Source organism: Bufo bufo, chromosome 2 (assembly GCF_905171765.1).
Source record: "Bufo bufo chromosome 2, aBufBuf1.1, whole genome shotgun sequence".
Taxonomy (NCBI): domain Eukaryota; kingdom Metazoa; phylum Chordata; class Amphibia; order Anura; family Bufonidae; genus Bufo; species Bufo bufo.
Genome location: NC_053390.1, coordinates 71297849 through 71323718, shown reverse-complemented (window position 1 = coordinate 71323718; position 25870 = coordinate 71297849). Strand labels below are relative to the sequence as shown.

General features: G+C 43.9%; 1 protein-coding gene across 2 annotated transcripts in view; it reads left to right on the top strand.

The window, feature by feature from the left end:
- The window catches only part of LOC120992301 (phospholipid-transporting ATPase ID-like), a 222385-nt gene that overhangs the window by 62954 nt on the left and 133561 nt on the right, over positions 1-25870 (top strand). For both annotated transcript variants that reach the window (XM_040421193.1, XM_040421192.1), the window contains exon 2: positions 5542-5621. In XM_040421193.1, the coding sequence (XP_040277127.1) occupies positions 5579-5621 (43 nt within the window). In that variant the 5' untranslated portion in view covers positions 5542-5578. The remainder of the gene's footprint in view (positions 1-5541; positions 5622-25870) is intronic.

Sequence of the window (25870 nt, the reverse complement as noted above, 5' to 3'; positions counted from 1 at the left end):
CGCGCGGTGCCACAGGCGCAAATCCGTTCTAGAAACAAATGCCTAAAGAGGGCCACATTTGTGTAGAAATTGTCCACATAAAGATGGTACCCCTTGCCGAATAAGGGTGACACCAAGTCCCAGACTGTCTTCCCACTGCTCCCCAGGTAGTCAGGGCAACCGACCGGCTCCAGGGTCTGATCTTTTCCCTCATAGATCCGAAATTTGTGGGTATAGCCTGTGGCCCTTTCACAGAGCTTATACAATTTGACCCCATACCGGGCACGCTTGCTTGGGATGTATTGTTTGAAGCCAAGGCGCCCGGTAAAATGTATTAGGGACTCGTCTACGCAGATGTTTTGCTCGGGGGTATACAAATCTGCAAATTTCTGGTTGAAATGGTCTATGAGGGGCCGAATTTTGTGGAGCCGGTCAAAAGCAGGGTGGCCTCTGGGACGGGAGGTGGTGTTGTCGCTAAAATGCAGAAAACGCAGGATGGTCTCAAATCGTGTCCTGGACATAGCAGCAGAGAACATGGGCATGTGATGAATCGGGTGCGTGGACCAATATGACCGCAATTCATGCTTTTTTGTCAGGCCCATGTTGAGGAGAAGGCCCAGAAAAATTTTAAGTTCGGAAACTTGGACTGGTTTCCACCGGAAAGGCTGGGCATAATAGCTTCCCGGGTTTGCGGTTATAAATTGTGTGGCATACTGGTTGTTCTCTGCCACGACTAAGTCCAAGAGCTCCGCAGTCAAGAACAGCTCAAAAAATCCCAGGGCCGAACCGATTTGAGCCGTCTCAACCTAGGGTTGGACGATATCAAAAATATTCAGACGATAACGATATTAAAAAATTTATCGCGATAACGATATATATCGCGATAAATACCCGTTTAAAAGAAAAAAAAACACAAGGAGACGTTATACTGTATGGGGGGCCACAAGGAGACGTTATACTGTATGGGGGGCCACAAGGAGACGTTATACTGTATGGGGACAGCCACAAGGAGACGTTATACTGTATGGGGACAGCCACAAGGAGACGTTATACTGTATGGGGACAGCCACAAGGAGACGTTATACTGTATGGGGACAGCCACAAGGAGACGTTATACTGTATGGGGGCAGCCACAAGGAGACGTTATACTGTATGGGGGCAGCCACAAGGAGACGTTATACTGTATGGGGGCAGCCACAAGGAGACGTTATACTGTATGGGGACAGCCACAAGGAGACGTTATACTGTATGGGGCAGCCACAAGGAGAAGTTATACTGTATGGGGGCAGCCACAAGGAGACGTTATACTGTATGGGGGGCAGCCACAAGGAGACGTTATACTGTATGGGGGGCCACAAGTAGACGTTATACTGTATGGGGGCAGCCACAAGGAGGCGTTACACTGTATGGGGGCGGCCACAAGGAGGCGTTACACTGTATGGGGACGGCCACAAGGAGGCGTTACACTGTATGGGGGGGCCACAAGGAGGCGTTACACTGTATGGGGGGGCCACAAGGAGGCGTTACACTGTATGGGGGGCCACAAGGAGGCGTTACCCTGTATGGGGGGCCACAAGGAGGCGTTACCCTGTATGGGGGGCCACAAGGAGGCGTTACCCTGTATGGGGGGCCACAAGGAGGAGTTACCCTGTATGGGGGGCCACAAGGAGGAGTTACCCTGTATGGGGACAGCCACAAGGAGACGTTATACTGTATGGGGACAGCCACAAGGAGACGTTATACTGTATGGGGACAGCCACAAGGAGACGTTATACTGTATGGGGACAGCCACAAGGAGACGTTATACTGTATGGGGACAGCCACAAGGAGACGTTATACTGTATGGGGGGCCACAAGTAGACGTTATACTGTATGGGGGGCCACAAGTAGACGTTATACTGTATGGGGGGCCACAAGTAGACGTTATACTGTATGGGGGCAGCCACAAGGAGACGTTACACTGTATGGGGACGGCCACAAGGAGACGTTACACTGTATGGGGACGGCCACAAGGAGGCGTTACACTGTATGGGGGGGCCACAAGGAGGCGTTACACTGTATGGGGGGCCACAAGGAGGCGTTACACTGTATGGGGGGCCACAAGGAGGCGTTACACTGTATGGGGGGCCACAAGGAGGCGTTACACTGTATGGGGGGCCACAAGGAGGCGTTACACTGTATGGGGGGCCACAAGGAGGCGTTACCCTGTATGGGGGGCCACAAGGAGGCGTTACACTGTATGGGGGGCCACAAGGAGGTGTTACACTGTATGGGGGGCCACAAGGAGGTGTTATAATAAGGTCTTGTGGCCACAGGCCACCATACATGCAGTAATACTTTGCGATATACCTTTCCCGCGGCTGCCTCGCTTGTGTGCTCCGATTCTGACATCAGATGCCGGTGGGCAGAGATTTGAATATGGGAGCAAGGAGGAGGGAGAGCCGGGGGCGGCCGCTGCGGGAAGTAGTAAGTTTATAATTTCGTCACCAGAGCACACACTAGTGAGGCAGCCGCAGGAAAAGTCTCTCCAGAGACAACAGTACTCACACAGGGGATCGATTCGCCATCTCCACATATACAATAGAGCCGGTGGGTGACGACGGTGATGATGTCAGATGGTGGGTGGAGACTTGACTAAGGGAGGCGGAGCAAGAAGGAGCCAGGCCAGGAGCGAGAGGAAGTAATGTTACTCAGCGGCAGCGCTATGCAAGGTGCAGCGGCGGGCGGGCGCACGTTTAGAAGCGGTCAGCGCACAATGTGAGCTGACCGCTTTGACGTCACAAAATACCGCGGTATTTTGGAAACAGCGATATCGCCATATCGCCGTTTTTTTAATACCGCGGTATATCGTGATACCGGTATATCGCCCAACCCTAATTCAACCCGAACTCCAGACTGGGCGGTGAAAGGGGGAACTACTGGTGCGGCTGAAGTTGGTGACTGCCAATCAGGGTTTGCCAGCACCTCAGGGATTCTAGGGGCTCTACGGGCCTGTCTGCGCGGTGGCTGCGACGGGGTAACTACAGCACGTGCCACTGTACCAGCTTCAACTGCCCTTCTGGTGCTCGCCACTTCACCATGTTGTACGGCAGTGCTGGTACTAGGTCCAGGATGGGCTGCGCTGCTGGTGTATGCCTCACCACGTGATCCGGCAGCGACAGCCCCACTCTGCTGCTCTTGAAGCGGATCCTGCACAACCTGTGGTGTAGCAACAAGGGACCGGGTACGCCTGGTGCTATCAGGGACCTCAACCTCCTCGTCCGAACTTTGGGTCAGACTGCCACTGCTTTCCACAGGTTCATATTCTGACCCGCTAGATTCGTCAGATGAGGGTTCCCACTCCTCATCCGACTGGGTCAGAATCCTGTAGGCCTCTTCAGAAGAATACCCTGTTTGACATTTTGGACTACTAAATTTAGGGGTATTCCCTGAGACTACCCAAGAAAAAAAGCAAGCCTGTCTTACAAAGGGGAGGCTAGCGAAGTACCGGAGGCCGCTGCGGTTGATAAAAAATATCAAAACTGATTTTTTTATCGCCGCAGAGCGTGTAAAGTGAATGTGCAGTGATCAAAAAATATATATTTTTTTGTCACTGCGGTGGGGCGGGCGTGGGTGAACGCACGTGTGGGCGACCGATCAGGCCTGATCGGGCAAACACTGCGTTTTGGGTGGAGGGCGAACTAAAGTGACACTAATACTATTATAGATCTGACCGTGATCAGTTTTGATCACTTACAGATACTATAAAAGTACAAATGCTGATTAGCGATACGCTAATCAGCGAATAAAAGTGACTGCGGTGGGCTGGGCGCTAACTGACGCTAACTACCTAACCAAGGGGCCTAAACTATCCCTAAAACCTAACAGCCAATACTAGTGGGAAAAAAAAGTGACAGTTTACACTGATCACTTTTTGTCTTTCACTAGTGATTGACAGGGGCAATCAAAGGGGTGATCAAAGGGTTAATTGGGGTGCAGGGGGGTGATCAGGGGCTACAGTGAAGTGTTTGGTGTACTCACAGTTCAGTCTGCTCCTGTGCTGGATCCAACCGACGAAAAGGACCAGCAGAGAAGCAGAGAAGCCATATAACAGATCATATTTACTAATATGATCTGTTATATGGCCAGTGATTGGATTTTTTAAAAATCGCCAGCCTGCCAGCCAATGATCGTTGCTGGCAGGCTGGTGACGAACTTCTTCTTTAACTTTTGCCGGCCCGCGATGCGCATGCGCGGGCCGGCTTTGAGCGAAATCTCGCGTCTCGCGAGATGACGCGTATATGCGTGACTCTGCGCAGCGCTGCCACCTCCGGAACGCGATCCTGCGTTAGGCGGTCCGGAGGTGGTTAAAGCCTGAATGACATGTTGGCCTAAGACTTCTCACAGCTTCTACAATGCTATACAGTTTTGACTAGGGCTGCACACAAATTTTATTCAAGGGACATATCACATGAGCAAAGATCACAGTATCACATTCATTTTTATTAGCCTACTATTCACATGACCGAATGAATGAGGCGGCCGCAATAGATGCAAAGAGCATACCGTGTTTTACGTGTATCCGTGTTTTGCAGATCCACAAAACACCACGGCCGTGTTAATGTAGCCTTACTTTGAACCAATAATGATCATAATGAGCGTGATGGCATTGGTTACCTACAGGTTGCCCCAACCCCGGCATGCGAGAAATCCAGCAACTGCGATCTTTGTCACGCGGCCAAAGTCACTGTGCATCCCTAGCCCCTGTGAGCTGAGAACTTCAGCACTGGTTTGTTACAATGTATCATTGCAGGTAAGGCTACTTTCATACTGGCGTTTTGGCTTTCCGTTTGTGAGATCCGTTCATGGCTCTCACAAGCGGTCCAAAACGGATCAGTTTTGCCCTAATGCATTCTGAATGGAACAGGATCCGCTCAGAATGCATCAGTCACCATTCCGCTCTGGAGGCTGCCTGCAGCGTTTTTCTGTCCGCTTGACGAAACTGAGCCAAAAGGATCCAATAGAAAACGGATCCGTCCTGGCACACAATGTAAGTCAATGGGGACGGATCAGTTTTCTCTGACACAATATGGTGCAGTAGAAAACTGATCCGTCCCCTATTGACTTTCAACGGAGTTCATGACAGATCCGTCTTGGCTATGTTACAGATAATACAAACGGATCCGTTCATGACGGATGCATGCGGTTGTATTATGTAACAGATCCGTTTTTGCAGATCCATGACGGATCCGCCCAAAACGCGAGTGTGAAAGTAGCCTAAAATGTATCAGTCTGCTCCATTCTGTTTGAATAAAATCCACGCATTAGCAGCATAGAAGTGAAGGGCTTTGTAACTCTGTATTGCAGGTCGTGTGGGGGTAGTTATTGTAACAGCCATGTGTCTTTGTCCCACGCATGTTCGTGGACCTCTCTCTTTTTCCACTGACATTGGCTGTAATGTCGCCCATCGGGGAATTAATGGAATCTGTTGAGCTGTGAGATAATTTTTTTTTCCGTCAGGCGGTGAGAACGTGTCTTTCACCTGCAGCGCTGGTAACATTGTGTCACTGTGTCTCTCTCTAGAAGTTCCATGGGATTGTAGCCGGAGTAAGAGCCCGGAATGCCTCTGTTCCGAATAAACTGTGGGAGGAAGAAAGAAGAAGGTAAGTACATTGCTGGAAGGCTTCTCATTTCCTGTACAGGAATGTTATCAAAGGGCAAACTCTGGGACGTGGCTGATAACATAGGACAATAGAGTCATAAATAGCCAGAGGCAACCATTCCCTTCACTGCAAGAAAGAAGATTACTGTGCTTAGTAGGAACGTCACGTCACTGCTGAGGACATCGGCTGGCCAGCAGTGGTGACCAGTTGCCAGCACCCGGGGCAAGCTAAAAATTGCGCCCCCCCCCCCTACCCCGGGCACGCCCCTTTTAACAGATACTGTAGTAGATCACTAGCAGTCCTATGTAACACCACAGATAACAGTGATAACTCTCCATGTACAGATAATGTAGTAGATTCACCTGCAGTCCTATGTAACAGCACAGATAACACAGTGATACCTCTCTGAGTACAGATAATGTAGTAGATGTTACTTGCAGTCCTATGTAACACCACAGACAACACAGTGATAACTCTGATTACAGATAATGTAGTAGATGTTACTTGCAGTCCTATGTAACACCTCAGATAACACAGTGATACCTCTCTGAGTACAGATAATGTAGTAGATGTCACCTGCAGTCCTATGTAACACCTCAGATAACACAGTGACAACTCTCCGTGTACAGATAATTTAGTAGATGTCACCTGCAGTCCTATGTAACACCACAGATAACAGTAATAACTCTCTGAGTACAGATAATGTAATAGATGTAATCTGCAGTCCTATGTAACACCTCAAATAACACAATGATACCTCTCTGAGTACAGATAATGTAATAGATGTCACTTACAGTCCTATGTAGCACCACAGATAACACAATGATAACTCTCTGAGTACAGATAATGTGGTAGATGTCACCTGCAGTCCTATGTAACAACACAGATAACACAGTGATACCTCTCTGAGTACATATAATGTAGTAGATGTTTCCTGCAGTCCTATGTAACACCACAGATAACACAGTGATAACTCTCTAAATACAGATAATGTAGTAGATTCATCTGCAGTCCTATGTAACACCTCAGATAACACAGTGATATCTCTCTGAGTACAGATTATGTAGTAGATCACTAGCAGTCCTATGTAATACCACAGATAACACAGTGATAACTCTGAGTACAGATAATGTAGTAGATGGGTGTGAGGCCCCAGAATTCAGAACACGTACAGTGTGACCTGAAGTCTGGGGCCAGGATGCAGCAGGGTGGGCCATATTCTCAATCTCCTCCCCCAACCCTACTGTGAAACAGATATGTGGATGGACATTATTATTACAGTAGAATACCGCCCCATACCTGTTACATCCAGTGACGTCTCCTGTGATGAAGACTTTCCTCTACGTCTTCATTCAGAGATAAGACCGCCATGACACCTTCTTCAGCCGCTTCTTGTCTCTGCAGAGTTTCACAGCAAAAAATTTAGGTTCCTCATTTTACTATCATCCTCTCCTTCCTGGCGTCTAAACAACTCATCCTGCTGCCCCCCAATAGTGTGCTAGAGCCAGACAGATAGTCCCCCATTCCCCAAAATATTATTCCCCCCTGTATATTATAATGGCCCCCTCTTCATCATTAATGTAATGGCCCCCTCTTTGTTATTAATATAATGGCCCCCTCTTTATTATTAATATAATGGCCCCTTCTTTATTATTAATATAATGGCCCCCTCTTTATTATTAAAGAGGGGCCATTACATTAATAACAAAGAGGGGTCCATTATATTAATAACAAAGAGGGGTCCATTATATTAAAAACAAAGAGGGGGGCCAATATATTGGAATTGGGACCCTCTGTGAAGGTGAATATTTTTTTTTAATATAGTTTACAGCATAATGGCCCTCTCTTGCACGTAGCGTCCGGATAAATCAGAGCAAGGCCTCTTGCCCACGAACGTAAGGGCTCCATGCCCGTGCTGTGGATCGTGTGGCTGCCACATGCGGATCGCGACCCCATTCACTTGAATGGGGTCCGCGATCCGTCTGTTCTGCAAAAAGATAGAACAAGTTCTATCTTTTTGCGCAACGGAAGCACGGAACGGAATGCACATGGCTGGTGACCCATGTATTGCGGAACTGCCGTATGCGGTCCGCAGCACGGGCAAGAAGCCTTTACGTCCGTGGGCAAGAGGCCCAAGTCATAGGATTTCTGAGACAAGTGACAAAATGTTTCTTCCCTGATGATCAGATTGCTTATTGGTGGTCTAGAATAGTGAAGGGGTCATAAGTAGGGTTGAGCGAACCCAAACTGTAAAGTTCGGGTTCGTACCGAACTTTAGGATTTTTGGACCCCGAACCCGAACCCAAACATTTCAGTAAACGTTCGGGTTCGGGTGCGGTGTTCAGCGATTTCTTGGCGCTTTTTGAAAGGCTGCAGAGCAGCCAATCAACAAGCGTTTAACTGTGTGACCTTAGAAGCCATCACAGCCATGCCTACTAATGGCATGGCTGTGATTGGCCAGTGCAGGATGTGACACAGCCTCTATATAAGCTGGAGTCACGTAGCGCTGCACGTCACTTTGCTGTGCTTAGTGTAGGGAGAGGATGCTGCTGCTGTGAGGGAGAGAATAGGACAGAATCTGTGATCAGAACTCCAACTGAACTTAGCGATCTACATACATTTAGTTGTGTGGGTGCAGTGCACAATCTTTTTACCCTGCCCTGAGCCCAGTGACAGAGAAAAATAACTTTTATCCGTCTGTTATTTAGGTGGGCGGCAGCGGCGGCCATTTTATGCAAGCTAAAAGCACCAGCACTGCATCTGAGCTTTTGTGACATTCAAATCCAAGCTTGAAATACTGCACTAATAATCTGGTTTTTAAAAAACACACTTTTTTGGCAATATACAACATCTGGTGCCTTTGCAGGATTAGTCAGTGTGCAATTTAAGCTAGAAATACAGCCATAATTTTCTGGCTTTTTAAAAACACCCTTTTTGGCAAAATAAACAATTTTACAGCCCTTGCAGCATCAGCACGTGTGAAATTCAAGGGTTATATAAAGCTGTCATATTCAGTTATTAAACAAACACCCGTTTTGTGAAAAAAACTTTAATTGCGGCCTAGTCTGCATCTGTACGTGTGAGATACATCCTTTACATACTGTGGTTCTATTCAGTTATTTGCAAAACAGCCATTTTGTGCAAAAAACTTAATTTTGTATCCTTTGCTGCAAATGTCATTGTGAGATACACACTTTAGATACTGTGGTTATATTCTGTTAATTGAAAAACAGCCATTTTGGGCAAAAAACTTAAATTGCGGCCTAGTCTGGATCAGTCGGTGTGAGATACACACTTTAGATACTGTGGTTATATTCTTCTATTAATAAAACACCCTTTTTGGGCAAAATACACAATTTTACAGCCCTTTCTGCATCTGCACGTGTGAAATTCAAGGGTTATATACTGCTGTCATATTCAGTTATTAAACAAACACCCATTTTGGGCAAAAAACTTTAATTGCGGCCTAGTCTGGATCAGGATGTGTGAGATACACACTTTAGATACTGTGGTTCTATTCAGTTATTTGAAAAACAACCATTTTGGACAAAAAACTTTAATTGCGGCCTAGTCTGGATCAGGACGTGTGAGATACACACTTTAGATACTGTGGTTCTATTCAGTTATTTGAAAAACAACCATTTTGGACAAAAAACTTTAATTGCGGCCTAGTCTGCATCTGTACGTGTGAGATACAACCTTTACATACTGTCGTTCTATTCTGCTATTAATTAAACACCCATTTAGGGCAAGATCCTAAATTTGAGAAATATGAGGAGAGCGTCAAATAAGGGCGTGGCCCAGGTCGTGGTGCTGCTGGTGGAGCTCCTGTTGCAGGGAGAGGACGTGGTCGATCTGTGCCAGCTACACGCACAAATGAAACCCCTTCCTCGTGTGCAAGTAGGCGACAGAACCTGCACCGGTATTTGGTTGGGCCTAATGCGGCTCTACGAATGGTGAGGCCAGAACAAGTACAGGCGATAGTAGATTGGGTTGCTGACAGTGGATCCAGTTCCTTCACATTGTCTCCCACCCAGTCTCCTGCTGAAAGATCACAGTTGGCACCTGCAGCCGATGTCCATCAGTCTTTCACCTCACCCCCTTGCAAATCAGCAAAGCAGTCTGAGCCCCAAGTCATGCAGCAATCTCTTCTGCTTTTTGATGACTCTGTTAGCAGGGTTTCCCAGGGCCATCCACCTAGTCCTGCCCCAGAAGTGGAAGAGATTGAGTGCGCTGATGCCCAACCACTTATGTTTCAAGATGAGTACATGGGAGGACCATCGCAGCACGTCTCGGATGATGACGAAACACAGGTGCCAACTGCTGGGGCTTTCGAAAGTGTTCAGACTGACAAGGAGGGCAGGGGTGAAGACTGGGTGGAAGATGATGTGGAGGACGATGAGGTCCTCGACCCCACATGGAATCAAGGTCATGCGAGTGACCTATGTAGTTCGGAGGAAGAGGCGGTGGTCGCACAGAGCCACCAGCACAGCAGGAGAGGGAGCAGGGTGCAAAAGCGGAGCGGCCATCCCCTAGACAGTACGCCTGCTACTGCCCACCACAGCAAGGGACCGAGCACACCAAAGCCAGCTCCAAGGAGTTCCCTAGCGTGGCAGTTCTTCAGACAATGTGCTGACGACAAGACACGAGTGGTTTGCACGCTGTGCAATCAGAGCCTGAAGCGAGACATAAATGTTCTCAACCTGAGCACAACCTGCATGACCAGGCATTTAAGTGCAAAGCACGAGCTGCAGTGGAGTAAACACCTCAAAAACCAAGAAAGGTTTCTGGCTCCTCCTGCTTCCTCTTCTGCTGCAGTCACGGCCTCTTCATCCACCTCTGGAGTGACAGTGCCACCTGCCACCCCGCAAACAGAGGATCTGCCAGCAACACCAACACCTGGGTCACCAAGCATCTCCACAATGTCCCACGAAAGCGTTCAGCTCTCCATCTCCCAAACACTGGAGAGGAAGAGGAAGTACCCCCCTACCCACCCGCGATCCCTATTCTTGAATGCCAGCATTTCAAAATTACTGGCCTTTGAAATGCTGTCATTCCGTCTGGTGGAGATGGAGAGTTTTAAAGGCCTTATGGCGGTGGCTGTCCCACAGTACGTCGTGCCCAGCCGCCATTACTTTTCCAGGCGAGCCATCCCTTTCCTGCACAACCAAGTGGGGGGAAAAATCAGATGTGCACTGCACAACGCCATCTGTGGCAAGGTGCACCTGACTACGGATACGTGGACCAGTAAGAACGGTCAGGGATGTTATATCTCCATAACAGCACACTGGGTAAATGCAGTGGCGGCTGGGCCTGAGGCGGATAGCAGTTTGGCGCATGTCCTTCCACCACTGAGGATTGCAGGGCGCTTCAGTTTGCCTCCTGTTGCTTCCTCCTCCTACTCTGCTTCCTCATCCTCTACCGGCTCCTCATCCGGTCAGCGTAACACCTTCACCACCAACTTCAGCACAGCCAGGGGTAAACGTCAGCAGGCAGTTTTAAAACTTATCTGTTTGGGGGACAAACCCCACACCGCGCAGGAGCTGTGGACGGGCCTTGAACAACAGACCGATGAGTGGTTGGTGCCAGTGAGCCTCAAGCCCGGCCTGGTGGCGTTACGATAATGGGCGAAATCTCGTAGCAGCTCTGGGACTAGCCGATTTGATGCACATCCCTTGCCTGGCGCATGTGCTGAATTTGGTAGTGCAAGATTCCTTAAAAATTACCCCGATATGTCAGAGCTGCTGCATAAAGTGCGGGCCGTCTTTGCGCACTTTCGGCGTTCTCACACTGCTGCTGCTCGCCTGTCAGCGCTGCAGCGTAACTTCGGCCTTCCCGCTTACCGCCTCATATGCGACGTGCCCACAAGGTGGAACTCCACCTTGCACATGCTGGCCAGACTGTGCGAGCAGCAGCAGGCGATAGTGAAGTTTCAGCTGCAGCACGCACGGGTGAGTCGCTCTGCGGAACAGCACCACTTCACCACCAATGACTGGGCCTCCATGCGAGACCTGTGTTCCTTGTTGCGCTGTTTCGAGTACTCCACCAACATGGCCAGTGCCGATAACGCCGTTCTCAGCGTTACTATCCCACTTCTATGCCTCCTTCAAAAAACGCTGCTGGCAATGATGGAAGAGGATGTGGCACAGGAGGAGGAGGAGGAAGAGGGATCATTTCGTAGTCGGCCAGTCATTCACAAGTGTCTCCGAGGGTGGGTTCCTGCACCCACAAACGCCAGGTACACAATTCTCCAGCCAGGGCACAGTTCTGGAGGATGTCCCACATTTGCGCTTCAATACTTTGTCCCATATTTCCACTCTATCATATTTAATTTGAAACAATTAAACTCCCTTGGATGTGGTTTCTCTTTCTCACGCTCCCTCTCCGGCGTGGAACCCTGATTCGCCGATAACCGTGATCACCATGGTAGGCTCAGAAAAGAACATCGAAAGTTGATAGAAAAGATATCCAAATGGATCGTGGACATCACAGGGATGTGCGACATGGTGGAGCAGTATGTATGCACACGCCTACACGAACTGAATGATGGGTCTGCCCCCTTCGACTTCTGGGTCTCCAAATTGGGCTGTCACGGGTGAAGTTGCAGATAGCTGGAACTTATAAATAAACGACCGACTGACTTGATCCCAAACTAAGGAGCATATAGGTGAGCCCTTTAAAACCCTAAGAGCTCTCCCTGACTGCTATGCACATGCAAGGGTCTCAATGTTTGACGATTGCATGCCCACGTACCTAAGACTGTGTGACACCTGAAAACCCTATACTAATGAGGGGACACGACCACCGGCTCCCTGCACTTAAAACGGACGGAGTCAGGGTCACCTAGAATCAAGCCAGCAAGGAAACACAATAAAGGAAAAGACTTATCTGAGCAAACAGCAGCCACCAGCAGTGAATACTTTATCCAGGAAGTAGTATAAACCGCAAAGTGAGGCAGTATGGGAGGGAATATAAAGGAAGACGATTAGTCTAAATAAGTGACACCTGGCAGAAGGAAAGAAGATGACAAAGTGAAACCAAAACAAAGAACGTCATAAAAGAGGTAGAGAAGAACGTCTGTCAGACCTTCTCACAGAACTGGCGGTGACATGGGCACATGGTCTGAGCTTGCCCTTTACCCCTTGGAGGTGCTGGCCTGCCCTGCAGCAAGTTTATTGTCTGAACGTGTGTTTAGCACGACTGGAGGGGGTTATCACAGGTTATATTTCCCAATGTTTTGGGGTGTACCCTAATTAAAAAAAATAAAAATACATTTAAAACCAAAAAGCAGTGTAGGCTACCTCCACCTACACCGCCACATCCACCGCCTCCTCAACCTCCTACTCCATATGGACCTCGTCCTCCTAGATCAAGATATATATTTTTTTTAACGTATTTTATATTATTTTAAGTCATTTCCCTATCCACATTTGTTTGCAGAGCACTTGCCATGCTCTTAACCACATTTTGATGCCATTTGCAGCCCTCTAGACCTTTCCATTACATTTTTACAGCCATTTTAGTGCTCAAAAGTTCGAATCCCCATTGACTTCAATGGGATTCGGGTTTGGGGTCAAGTTCAGGTCAAGTTTGGTTCCCGAACTCGAACTTTTTTGTGAAGTTCGGCCGAACCCGTCAAACCCGAACATCCAGGTGTCCGCTCAACTCTAGTTATAAGTAAGAGCTCTAGTGGTGGTGATCAGAATACTCATTGCTAAAGGGGGTTGTTTACTAACCAGAAATACACCTATATTAGGCAGATTTCTGGTGCAGATTGCAGCGCAAAGGTCTATCACTCAAAGACGGTATATTTATATAAATTTTTCTTAATTTGATAACCTTTTAACTTTTTTTCTGCAACTTTGGTCGTGTCGTGGGCGGGGAAGGGGATGGTCCGCCAGGCCCGTCTCATTTACTATTTTCTATGCTTGGTTTAGGCATCTGGGATAGTGAAGGGGTTATAACCAACAGCTCTAGTGTTGGTGATCAGAATGCTCATTGCTAATGTGTTTGGTGGTCTGGGATAGTGGAGGAGTTGTAACCGACATTTCTAGTGAAGGGATTGTTGGTGGACTAAGGTACCCTAAGGCCCCTTTCACACGGGCGAGATTTCCGTGCGGATGCAATGCGTGAGGTGATTGCATGTAACCTGCACTGAATCCGGACCCTTTCAATTCTATGGGGCTGTGCACATGAGCGTTGGTTTTCACTCATCATTTGTGCATTGCATGAAAATCGCAGCATGTTCTATATTCTGCGTTTTTTAACGCAACGCAGGCCCCATAGAAGTGAATGGGGCTGCGTGAAAATCGCAAGCATCCGCAAGCAAGTGCGGAAGCGGTGCGATTTTCACGCACGGTTGCTAGGCGATGATCGGGATGGAGACCCGATGATTATTATTTTTCCTTATTACATGGTTATAAGGAAAAATAATAGCATTTTTAATACAGAATGCATAGTAGAATAGGGCTGGAGGGGTTGAAAAAAAAAAAATATATATAATTTAACTCACCTTAATCCACTTGCTCACGCAGCCGGCATCTCTTCTGTCTTCATCTTTGCTGTGCACAGGAAAAGGACCTTTGATGACGTCACTGCGCTCATCACGTGGTCCATCACATGATCCATCACCATGGTGATGGATCATGTGATGAGCACAGTGACATCATCAAAGGTCCTATTCCTCAAAGCAGAAGACAGAAGAGAAGCCGGGCTGCGTGAGTAAGTGGATTAAGGTGAGTTAAATATATATATTTTTTTAACCCCTCCAACCCTATTGTACTATGTATTCTGTATTAAGAATGCTATTATTTTCCCTTATAACCATGTTATAAGGGAAAATAATACAATCTACACAACACCTAACCCAAACCCGCACTTCTGTGAAGAAGTTACAATGTTTTTTACACGCGCGGAAAAATCGTGCATGTTCCCGCAATGCACCCGCATCTTTTTCCGCAACGCCCGTGTGAAACCAGCCTAAGGGTGCATGCTAACATTCCTTTTGGTCTATGGTGCTAACAACCATAGTGTCTATAGTAGTGAAATGAATAATGCAAACACTAGTGGTCTAGGGTAATTAAAGGGTTATAGTTTACTTCCTTGGTGGTTTACAGTATTGAAGGGGGCAATGCTAATTTCTCTGCTCTTGAATGAAGAGGTTAATGGCAAAGGTCCTAGTGATTTTGTGAAATGAAAGGTTCATTGTCTGGTGGTCTACAAGGAAGGGGTTAATATTTCTTAGCAGTCTCCATTCTATATCTGTGTATAGACTAGGTTGCTGTCTGTCCTTGGTTTGGTATTGAGGAGTGGCTTGGCAAATATTTGATCTCAGATTATCAACTCCTGTTGGCGCTTACATCATATGTATAATATTACTGTATTTCATCATTCTGTGTCATTATTAATGACATCAACTCTTGGAAGCCTGAGCAAAATCTGCCTAGAGAAGAGTTCTAGGACAACAGCCTTGATTAGCAGACCAGGCAAGGACAGGTAGAATTATATTACTTACTGCATCTTCTTGTACATAGGAGGCAGTATTATAGTAGTTATATTCTTGTACATTGGAGCCGTATTATAGTAGTTATATTCCTGTACATAGGAGGCAGTATTATAGCAGTTATATTCTTGTACATAGGAGGCAGTATTCTAGTAGTTATATTCTTGTACATAGGAGCAGTATTATAGCAGTTATATTCTTGTACATAGGAGCAGTATTATAGTAGTTATATTCTTGTACATAGGAGGCAGTATTATAGTAGTTATATTCTTGTACATATGAACAGTATTATAGTAGTTATATTCTTGTACATAGGAGCAGTATTATAGTAGTTATATTCTTGTACATAGGAGGCAGTATTATAGTAGTCATATTCTTGGACATAGGGGCAGTATTATAGTAGTTATATTCTTGTACATAGGAGGCAGTATTATAGTAGTTATATTCTTGTACATAGGAGGCAGTATTATAGTGGTTATATTCTTGTACATAGGAGGCAGTATTATAGTAGTTATATTCTTGTACATAGGAGCAGTATTATAGTAGTTATATTCTTGTACATAGGAGCAGTATTATAGTAGTTATATTCTTGTACATAGGAGCAGTATTATAGTAGTTATATTCTTGTACATAGGAGCCGTATTATAGTAGTTATATTCTTGTACATAGGAGGCAGTATTATAGTAATTATATTCTTGTACATAGGGGCAGTATTATAGTAGTTATATTCTTGTACATAGGAGGCAGTATTATAGTAGTTATATTCTTGTACATAGGAGGCAGTATTATAGTAGTTATATTCTTGTACATAGGAGCAGTATTATAGTAGTTATATTCTTGTACATAGGAGCCGTATTATAGTAGTTATATTCTTGTACATAGGAGGCAGTATTATAGTAATTATATTCTTGTACATAGGAGGCAGTATTATAGCAGTTATATTCTTGTACATAGGAGCAGTATTATAGTAGTTATATTCTTGTACATAGGAGGCAGTATTATAGTAGTTATATTCTTGTACATAGGGGCAGTATTATAGTAGTTAAATTCTTGTACATAGGAGACAGTATTATAGTAGTAATATTCTTGTACATAGGAGGCAGTATTATAGTGGTTATATTCTTGTACATAGGAGGCAGTATTATAGTAGTTATATTCTTGTACATAGGAGCAGTATTATAGTAGTTATATTCTTGTACATAGGAGGCAGTATTATAGTAGTTATATTCTTGTATACAGGGGAAGTATTATAGCAGTTATATTCTTGTACATAGGAGGCAGTATTATAGTAGTTATATTCTTGTACATAGGAGCAGTATTATAGCAGTTATATTCTTGTACATAGGAGCAGTATTATAGTAGTTATATTCTTGTACATAGGAGGCAGTATTATAGTAGTTATATTCTTGTACATAGGGGCAGTATTATAGTAGTTAAATTCTTGTACATAGGAGACAGTATTATAGTAGTAATATTCTTGTACATAGGAGGCAGTATTATAGTGGTTATATTCTTGTACATAGGAGCAGTATTATAGTAGTTATATTCTTGTACATAGGAGGCAGTATTATAGTAGTTATATTCTTGTATACAGGGGCAGTATTATAGCAGTTATATTCTTGTACATAGGAGCAGTATTATAGTAGTTAAATTCTTGTACATAGGAGACAGTATTATAGTAGTAATATTCTTGTACATAGGAGGCAGTATTATAGTGGTTATATTCTTGTACATAGGAGGCAGTATTATAGTAGTTATATTCTTGTACATAGGAGCAGTATTATAGTAGTTATATTCTTGTACATAGGAGGCAGTATTATAGTAGTTATATTCTTGTATACAGGGGCAGTATTATAGCAGTTATATTCTTGTACATAGGAGGCAGTATTATAGTAGTTATATTCTTGTACATAGGAGCAGTATTATAGCAGTTATATTCTTGTACATAGGAGCAGTATTATAGTAGTTATATTCTTGTACATAGGAGGCAGTATTATAGTAGTTATATTCTTGTACATAGGGGCAGTATTATAGTAGTTAAATTCTTGTACATAGGAGACAGTATTATAGTAGTAATATTCTTGTACATAGGAGGCAGTATTATAGTGGTTATATTCTTGTACATAGGAGCAGTATTATAGTAGTTATATTCTTGTACATAGGAGGCAGTATTATAGTAGTTATATTCTTGTATACAGGGGCAGTATTATAGCAGTTATATTCTTGTTCATAGGAGCAGTATTATAGTAGTTATATTCTTGTACATAGGAGGCAGTATTATAGTAGTTATATTCTTGTACATAGGAGGCAGTATTATTGTAGTTATATTCTTGTACATAGGAGGCAGTATTATAGTAGTTATATTCCTGTACATAGGGGCAGTATTATAGTAGTTATATTCTTGTACATCGGAGCAGTATTATAGTAGTTACATTCTTGTACATAGGAGCAGTATGATAGTAGTTATATTCTTGTACATAGGATCAGTATTATAGTAGTTATATTCTTGTATGCAGGGGCAGTATTATAGTACTTATTTTCTTGTACATAGGGGGCAGTATTATAGTAGTTATATTCTTGTACATAGGAGGCAGTATTATAGTAGTTATATTCTTGTACATAGGATTAGTATTATAGTAGTTATATTCTTATACATAAGGGCAGTATTATAGTAGTTATATTCTTATACATAATGTGCAGTGTTATAGTAGTTTTCCCTAGATTACCTTTCTCTAGCTTGGACTGCTGTTGCTTGCAGTTAATAATGCTATATCAGGGCTTGCAGATAATACATTTTTTAGGATCATCTTCTGCTCGGCTCAGTTTCGTCAGACGGACACCAAATAGGAATGGAGACTGATCGGAGGCAAACTGAGGCATTCTGAGCGAATCCTTTTCCATTCAGAATGCATTAGGGCAAAACTGATCCGTTTTGGACCGCTTGTGAGAGCCCTGAACGGATCTCACAAACGGAAAGCCAAAACGCTAGTGTGAAAGTAGCCTTACTAACTTTCCCCTGCAGTAAAATCAAAACCTCTTATCTGGAGCACTTCCTGTTTAAATTGCTTCTGTTTATTCATCTCCATATTACATTTGTATGTGTGTTTCCGGAAAAATTCCCTGCTCTTTTCCCACTGGAATCACTCCTGGATCTGCATTTATAGCCCTGAGACTGAGAATGGAAATATCCCCAAAATAGTGGAGAATTAGAAAGAACAACCTGTCCTGCCAAACTAACAGTTCATGCAGCCAGCACAAAGGGTTAATGAGGCCAAGCCTCATATGAAATCCCATTTATTTTCCATCAATATTCCCCCTTGTGGTGCCAGGCTATGTACTGAATACACCTTTAAAGGGGCAGCCACAATGGTACAATAGTTTTACGTGATGGTCACACTTTAGGAGACTTTTTAAGAGCTATCGCCCCCAAAACCAGATATCAGACTACACAGCTCAATACTCTGCATAGTGGCCGTGCCTGGTTACTGCAGCGATGCTGGTTGTGGCCTACAGCTCGTTAAAGCAGCTGATTGGGGACCTTGGTGACCAATAGTTAAGTGGGAAATGCCATGACTGATGTGAAAAATCAAAATCAGACATCATATATTCCTAATAAAGCTAGAACCAGCCCTGTACCTCACATGGATCCAGAGATCTCTCCATTCATTGCTTTGCTTGATTTATATCAAGCTGGCAGATGAGGAGGAGTGTCCTTTTTGCTGTAGCTCAGGGAGTGGGGTGTCATTTGTGCTCCAGCGCAGGGGGCATGCCATTTCTCATGGGGTGTGCCCTTTATGTTGCAGCTCTCTCCCTATCACAGCCCATAGGAGTGTCTTTTCTGCTGCAGCTCTCTTCCTATTACAGCTCAGGGGGCATGTCCTTTATGCTGCAGCTCTCTCCCTATCACAGCTCAAGGGGTGTTTCCTTTCTGCTGCAGCTCTCTGCCTGTAACTGTCACAGCTTTTTAACAACAGATACAGCTAGTGGCAGTTGATGAATGGTACTCAGCATGTGCCTCCATACTCATCCTGCTCCGTAGGTGGACGTGTGCATTACTATACAGATTAAACACAAGGGGGCACTATTCTAATGACGTAAAGACAATATCTCACTGGAGAATTTTTGTAACTGAAATTAAATTACAGGAGTAACGAGTTCTTCATGCTGAATTAGATCAGAATGACATTTAATGATGCCACAACTCTTTTAGGTCATGGAAAATCCCTTTAATCACTGTGCCTGAATAATGAAAACTTCTTCAACTTCCTTATATTTTGTGTTATAGTTTGCATTTCTATTCCTCGACAATTTCTAGATCTCTGCTTACTGTCAGTGAACGGGAACAGTCATTTATTACACATCCAGAGTCTGAAAACCCTTTTAAATGTAATATTTCTCACTGCTGTGAGTTTGTTGCAATGTACCCAGTGTATACATTTCTTTTCTTATATAAATACTAATACTACAAAATACTGGAGGCACAAATTCCCAACTCAGCTTCAAAGTTTATTGATTTGCATGAAAACCCATACGAAACGTATCAGTGGAACACTTCAATAAAAGTGGAATGTGATACAAAGATAAATAGCAGAACAAGAACTAGTAAACCCCCCTAGTGATGCGTGCCTTCCTGCCCACATTTGTACCTATAATTGTATATAGTATTATTGACCAGTCTTTATAATAGGTGTAGTTTTTGTCCTCAAACATAAAAATGCAGCCACATAAAAAAGCATCCTAAACTCTAATTGTGAGAGGTACATACCTTATGGAAATAAAAGGGTGAGGAACAAGAAAAAAATGTGTGTGAAAAAATAGAAATGTAAAGGGGGCAACACATGACAAAAAGAAAGCATTTAAATTATTTAAAACAGGAGTGTAACGAGGAAGCATTGAAAAACTATAAGGCTGGGTTCACACGGGTTGCTGGTGACGTGCGGGAACAGATGCGGGTGCGTTGCGGGAAAATGCGCGATTTTTCCCTGCGAGTGCAAAATGTTTTAATGCGTTTTGCACGCGCGTGAGAAAAATCTGCATGTTTGGTACCCAGACCCGAACCCGGACTTCTTCACAGAAGTTCGGGTTTGGGTTCAGTATTCTGTAAATTTTATTATTTTCCCTTATAACATGGTTATAAGGGAAAATAATAGCATTCTTTAATACGAATGCTTAGTAGAAGGTCAATTGAGGGTAAAAAAATAAATAAAAAAAATGAACTCACCTCCTCCAATTGATCGCGTAGCTTCCGGTCTCCTGTTCTTTCTTCAGGACCTGTCAAAGGATCTGTGGTGACGTCACTGAGCTCATCACATGGTCCATCACCATGGTGATGGATCATGTGATGTATCATGTGTTGAGCACAGTGATGTCACCACAGGTCCTTTGACAGGTCCTGAAGAAAGAACAGGAGACCGGCAGCTACGCGATCAATTGGAGGAGGTGAGTTAATTTCTATTTATTTTTTTAATCCTCAATTGACCTTCTACTAAGCTTTCTGTATTAAAGAATGCTATTATTTTCCTTTATAACCATGTTATAAGGGGAAATAATACAGTGAATAGACTTTCATCCTAGCAACCATGCGTAAAAAATCGCACCGCATCTGCACTTGCTTGCGATTCATAACGCATCCTTATTCACTTCTATGTGGCCTGAGTTGCGTGAAAAACGCACAATATAGAGCATGCTGCGATTTTTACGCAACGCACAAGTGATGCATGAAAATCACCGCTCATGTGTACAGCCCCATAGAAATGAATGGGTCCGGATTCAGTGCGGGTGCAATGCGTACACCTCACGCATTGCACCCGGGCGGAAAACTCGCCCGTGTGAAAGGGGCCTAAGGAAAAAATAAAATATGTAAAAGACAAATAAAAGCAGCCAAACTAGAGATAGAAACTTATTGCCAAAGGGAGTGAACTCACCCTAAAATGTTCTTCAATTATATGCAGAGTGTAAAATTAAATTCCCCATTAAAAGTGCCCTGTCTGACCCAGATAGAAGTACATCGGCGTCTTAAAAAGATTAAAATAGACAAATCACCGGGACCAAATGCCATACAACCCCATGTCCTAAGAGAATTAAATAATTTGATAGACAGACTCTTATTTCTGATATTTAAGGACTCTACGCTAACAGGGTCTGGTCCACAGGATTGGCGCATAGCAAGTGTGGTGCCAAAATGCAAAAAGGGGTCAGAAACAGAGCACGTAAACTAAAGGCCGGTAGGTTTAACATCTGTCGTGGGTAAACTATTTGACTGTTTTCTAAGAGAATAGAAATGGGACGGCTCACTCACTAGATACACGGATTGTTGCCAATGTCCAAAATAGAATCACCCCTTCAAAACAGTAAGATTAAAATAGTATTGGACCGGCACTCAAACATATGGGTTCTGTGACGGTCACGTACACTACACACAGGGGGGAGGATAGTGACCACTGCGCTCCACCCTCACCCCTGGCCCTGCCTACTTGCCTCGCAAGTCCTAATGACAGGGGACAACTAGACGGCAGTCCCTAACTTAGGATACGTGCTGGGAAGACAGACAAGACAAATAACGGAACGTGAACGGACCGGGTCAATACCTAGAGAGCTACGCAGTACTAAGGAATGAGCAGAGAATAGTCAGGAAAAGCCGAGGTCAAATACAAGGAGAGAAACGAAGTACAACAGGAGTCCGCAAAGAATTGTCAGGTGGAAGCCGGGGTCAGGATACCAGGAGAGATGTGCAGTACAGGAGGAGCAGGCAGAGAATCGTCAGGGAACAGGATCAGGTAAGTATGCAGGAACAAAACAATCACCAGATACCTAAAATTAACAGGCAACCTGTGGCCAGCAGGCTGCCTGTATTTATAGTGGGGAGTGAGGGTCATGTGACAGACCGACCAGTCGAGCACCGAGTGATCAGCTCGGCGCTCAAGGCAGACCTAGGAGAAGGGAGCCTCCCAGCTAGCAAAGCTGCCCTGGGAACAAGGTCAAACACAGATCCTCGCTCTCGAAGCTAAGCAGCAGGTCTGCGGCTGATGGGAGACCGAGTGCGCCTTTGGCTCCCCGTTACAGGTTCACGCAGAGAACCAGTATAGTATGGTAAAATAGTGCAATTTAATAAAACATTTATTACATAAAAACATGTTCGATGGAAATTGTTGCTGTCCCATATTTGTGCAAATATTTTCAGGAAAATCGATTGCAAACACTATCCAAAATATGAATAGGAAAAATCGATAGGAAAAAATCGATAGCAAATAGTCTTCAACTGTGATGAGTGTAGTACTCACTTTTGCGCAGCTCTGTGGCGTCCCACGTGTAAGAGCGCTTACCTTGGTGTCGGTTTAATCAGATGCAAACGGCGAGATGTAATTGCTTAACTGACGTCATAAAATCGGATCTCCGTAAGATCGCTTCAATTATCGCGAGATGAGCTGTTTCTTTTTCTTTCTCTTTCGTATGATACAGAACTCTGTCAATCGCGGCTAAAATCGTGGTGAAGCTTCGATCTTATGATCATAGATTATTATCAGTGTCCAGCCGTTAATAAAGTCGACCACCAGTTGATTTGCTTACATTCGTTACAGATGATGATTTCCTAGGTCTCTTTCAGTATTGCATGGCCATGCTACGAATTTCGGACTCTTTATGAATATCCCATCGATCCCAGACGCGTTTTGAAATAGATCCCTATTTCTTCCTCAGTGGGTTTGTTCATATTCAAGAGTCCAAGACCTTATATACTTGTCAGTTAATTGCTGGGGCGGATCCCAGCAAATCAAGCAAAGAACGCAACACATGGGACAGGGGTGGACCAGCAAGTATTCACCGCCTTTTTCCTTTCAAAAAACCGCATTGCGGTAATAGTGCGTCTTTGATGCGATTTATTCCGCATACATGCGTTTTTTGGGGAATAGTTGCAAAACATCATATCAATCACAACCAATGTTTCTAAATCACAATCCCACTTATAGATTTAAAATAGCAATTAAATACAATATATTGCACATATATTTGGACGCTATGAACTAAAATCATTATATGCACTTGTACTATGCTGGTTTGCGGATCTTCCTACATCTGTCAAATAACTTAAAATTACATAAAATTGTATAAAATATTCAAGTCAGTTCCAAGGTGGTGCTATAGTTGTCTTGGATACCCAACATTACAATGGCGAGTGTCTAAGACAACTTTCAGATAAGACCACCTATCTGAAATTAAGGGCAGACCCCCTAGATAAATTTAGCAGTGAACTGACCAGTCTCTGTGATAGGGGTTTGAAACAAGGGATCCTGTCGAAACAAGAATATACGTTCATCTTGGGCATGGAATGCAGATTACCAGCATTCTATTGTTTGCCCAAGATCCATAAGGACCTTAAAAACCCCCCTGGACGCCCTATTATTTCAGGAATAGGTTCTAATTTATCCCACTACATAGACACCCTCCTACAACCAGCGGTAAAAAAGATTAAATCCTACATCAGAGATACCACGCACATTATTCAGACATTAGAGGGTCTGATTGTCCAACCCCACTGGATTGTGAGGACTTTGGACGTTCAGTCCCTCTATACTATAATTGAACATGGACGTGGTACCTTTGCAATGAAAACACAACTTGAGATGAATGGCGAACTATGCGACAAACTAATCGATTTCTTGGTAGAGGGAGCCAAGTACATTTTGGATCATAACTATTTTTATTTTGAGGGTGATCATTATTTACAACAGCGTGGGACCGCCATGGGGACCAGGTTCGCCCCCAGTTATGCTAATCTTTATTTGGCTCAATGGGAACACTCTAACATCAATCCCAAACTGGGGACGGACCTGTTCCTATGGCGTCGTTATATAGACGACGTACTGTTCATTTGGAACAGTGGGGAGTCCCACCTGAAAACCTTCTTGGAAGACATCAATGTCAATCCAGAGGGATTGATTTTTACATCAAATATTAATAAAGATCACACCGAATTTTTAGACATACAAATCAAAGTAGAGGGAGAAAAATTTGTATGTAACACCTATCAGAAGTCAACAGCGAAAAACAGTTTCATTCTCTTTACAAGCTGTCACCTCCCAAGGTGGTTACTAAATATTCCGGTTGGTCAGCTTCGCCGTATCAAACGAAACTGTACTGACAATACCACCTTTGAGGAGGAAGCAATAAAGATGATTGATCAATTCAAAAGTAAAAATTACCCTGAGAATATTTTAGACAATGCACTGGAGAAAGTGAGAAAGATGGAGAGACAATCTTTTTTTACACCAACATCTACATTGAGTGAAAAAAAAACAATAGAGGCAGAATTGAGGATGATTTTACCATAAAGCGCACAGTCGAAACAAATACGGCATATTATTAACCGACACTGGCACTTTGTGTTAAAGGATAAGGTTATAGGACCCCTACTAAACACATCTCCCCTCATAACATTTACAAAGGCAACCAATTTAGGGCTTAAATTAGCACCTACTGTAAAAAAACATATAAAAAAGACAGTTTCATTTCAAAATTGGGTACAAATGAAGGGTTTTTCTAGATGTGGTAGGTGTGTCGGCTGTAGAAGCACTACATCCAGTAAGAAGATTACTAGATTCACGTTGACTCAAAATGACTTTACCCTTGACATTAAATAATGCCTCACTTGCAATTCCTCCGGTGTTATCTACATTATCCAGTGTCCGTGCCAAAAACAATATATCGGCAGAACAAAGCGACTCTTGCGGGTACGCTTGGCCGAACATATTAATAATATAAAAAAAGGAATGTTAACTCATCCCTTATCCAAACATTTTAAAGAGTTCCATCATCAGGATCCAAGGGGCTTGACATTTGCGGCACTGGAGAAGGTAGATAAACACTGGAGGGGAGGCAACTATATCGCAAAAATGTCACGGAGGGAGTCTAGGCGAATATTTGAGTTTGGCAATGTATCACCTGCAGGATTAAATGCCGAATTGGAGATTTTCTGCTTTTTCTGAAAAATATGGTAAAGGATTTGTGGGGATGCCCCTTGCCGAAAGGATATCCCATGTCTGGCTGTCTATCAGCACTGGGATGTCCCCTTGGTGATGGGCACCCCCATACAACTCCATCTTGGAACTGACTTCTAATTTTAGAAAAAAATAAAAAAAATAATTTATGAATATTTTATACAATTTTATGTAATTTTAAGTTATTTGACAGATGTAGGAAGATCCGCAAACCAGCATAGTACAAGTGCATATAATGATTTTAGTTCATAGCGTCCAAATTTATGTGCAATATATTGTATTTAATTGCTATTTTAAATCTATAAGTGGGATTGTGATTTAGAAACATTGGTTGTGATTAATATGATATTTTGCAACTATTCCCCAAAAAACGCATGTATGCGGAATAAATCGCATCAAAGACGCACTATTACCGCAATGCGTTTTTTTAAAAGAAAAAAGGCGGTGAATACTTGCTGGTCCACCCCTGTCCCATGTGTTGCGTTCTTTGCTTGATTTGCTGGGATCCGCCCCAGCAATTAACTGACAAGTATATAAGGTCTTGGACTCTTGAATATGAACAAACCCACTGAGGAAGAAATAGGGATCTATTTCGAAACGCGTCTGGGATCGATGGGATATTCATAAAGAGTCCGAAATTCGTAGCATGGCCATGCAATACTGAAAGAGACCTAGGAAATCATCATCTGAAACGAATGTAAGCAAATCAACTGGTGGTCGACTTTATTAACGGCTGGACACTGATAATAATCTAT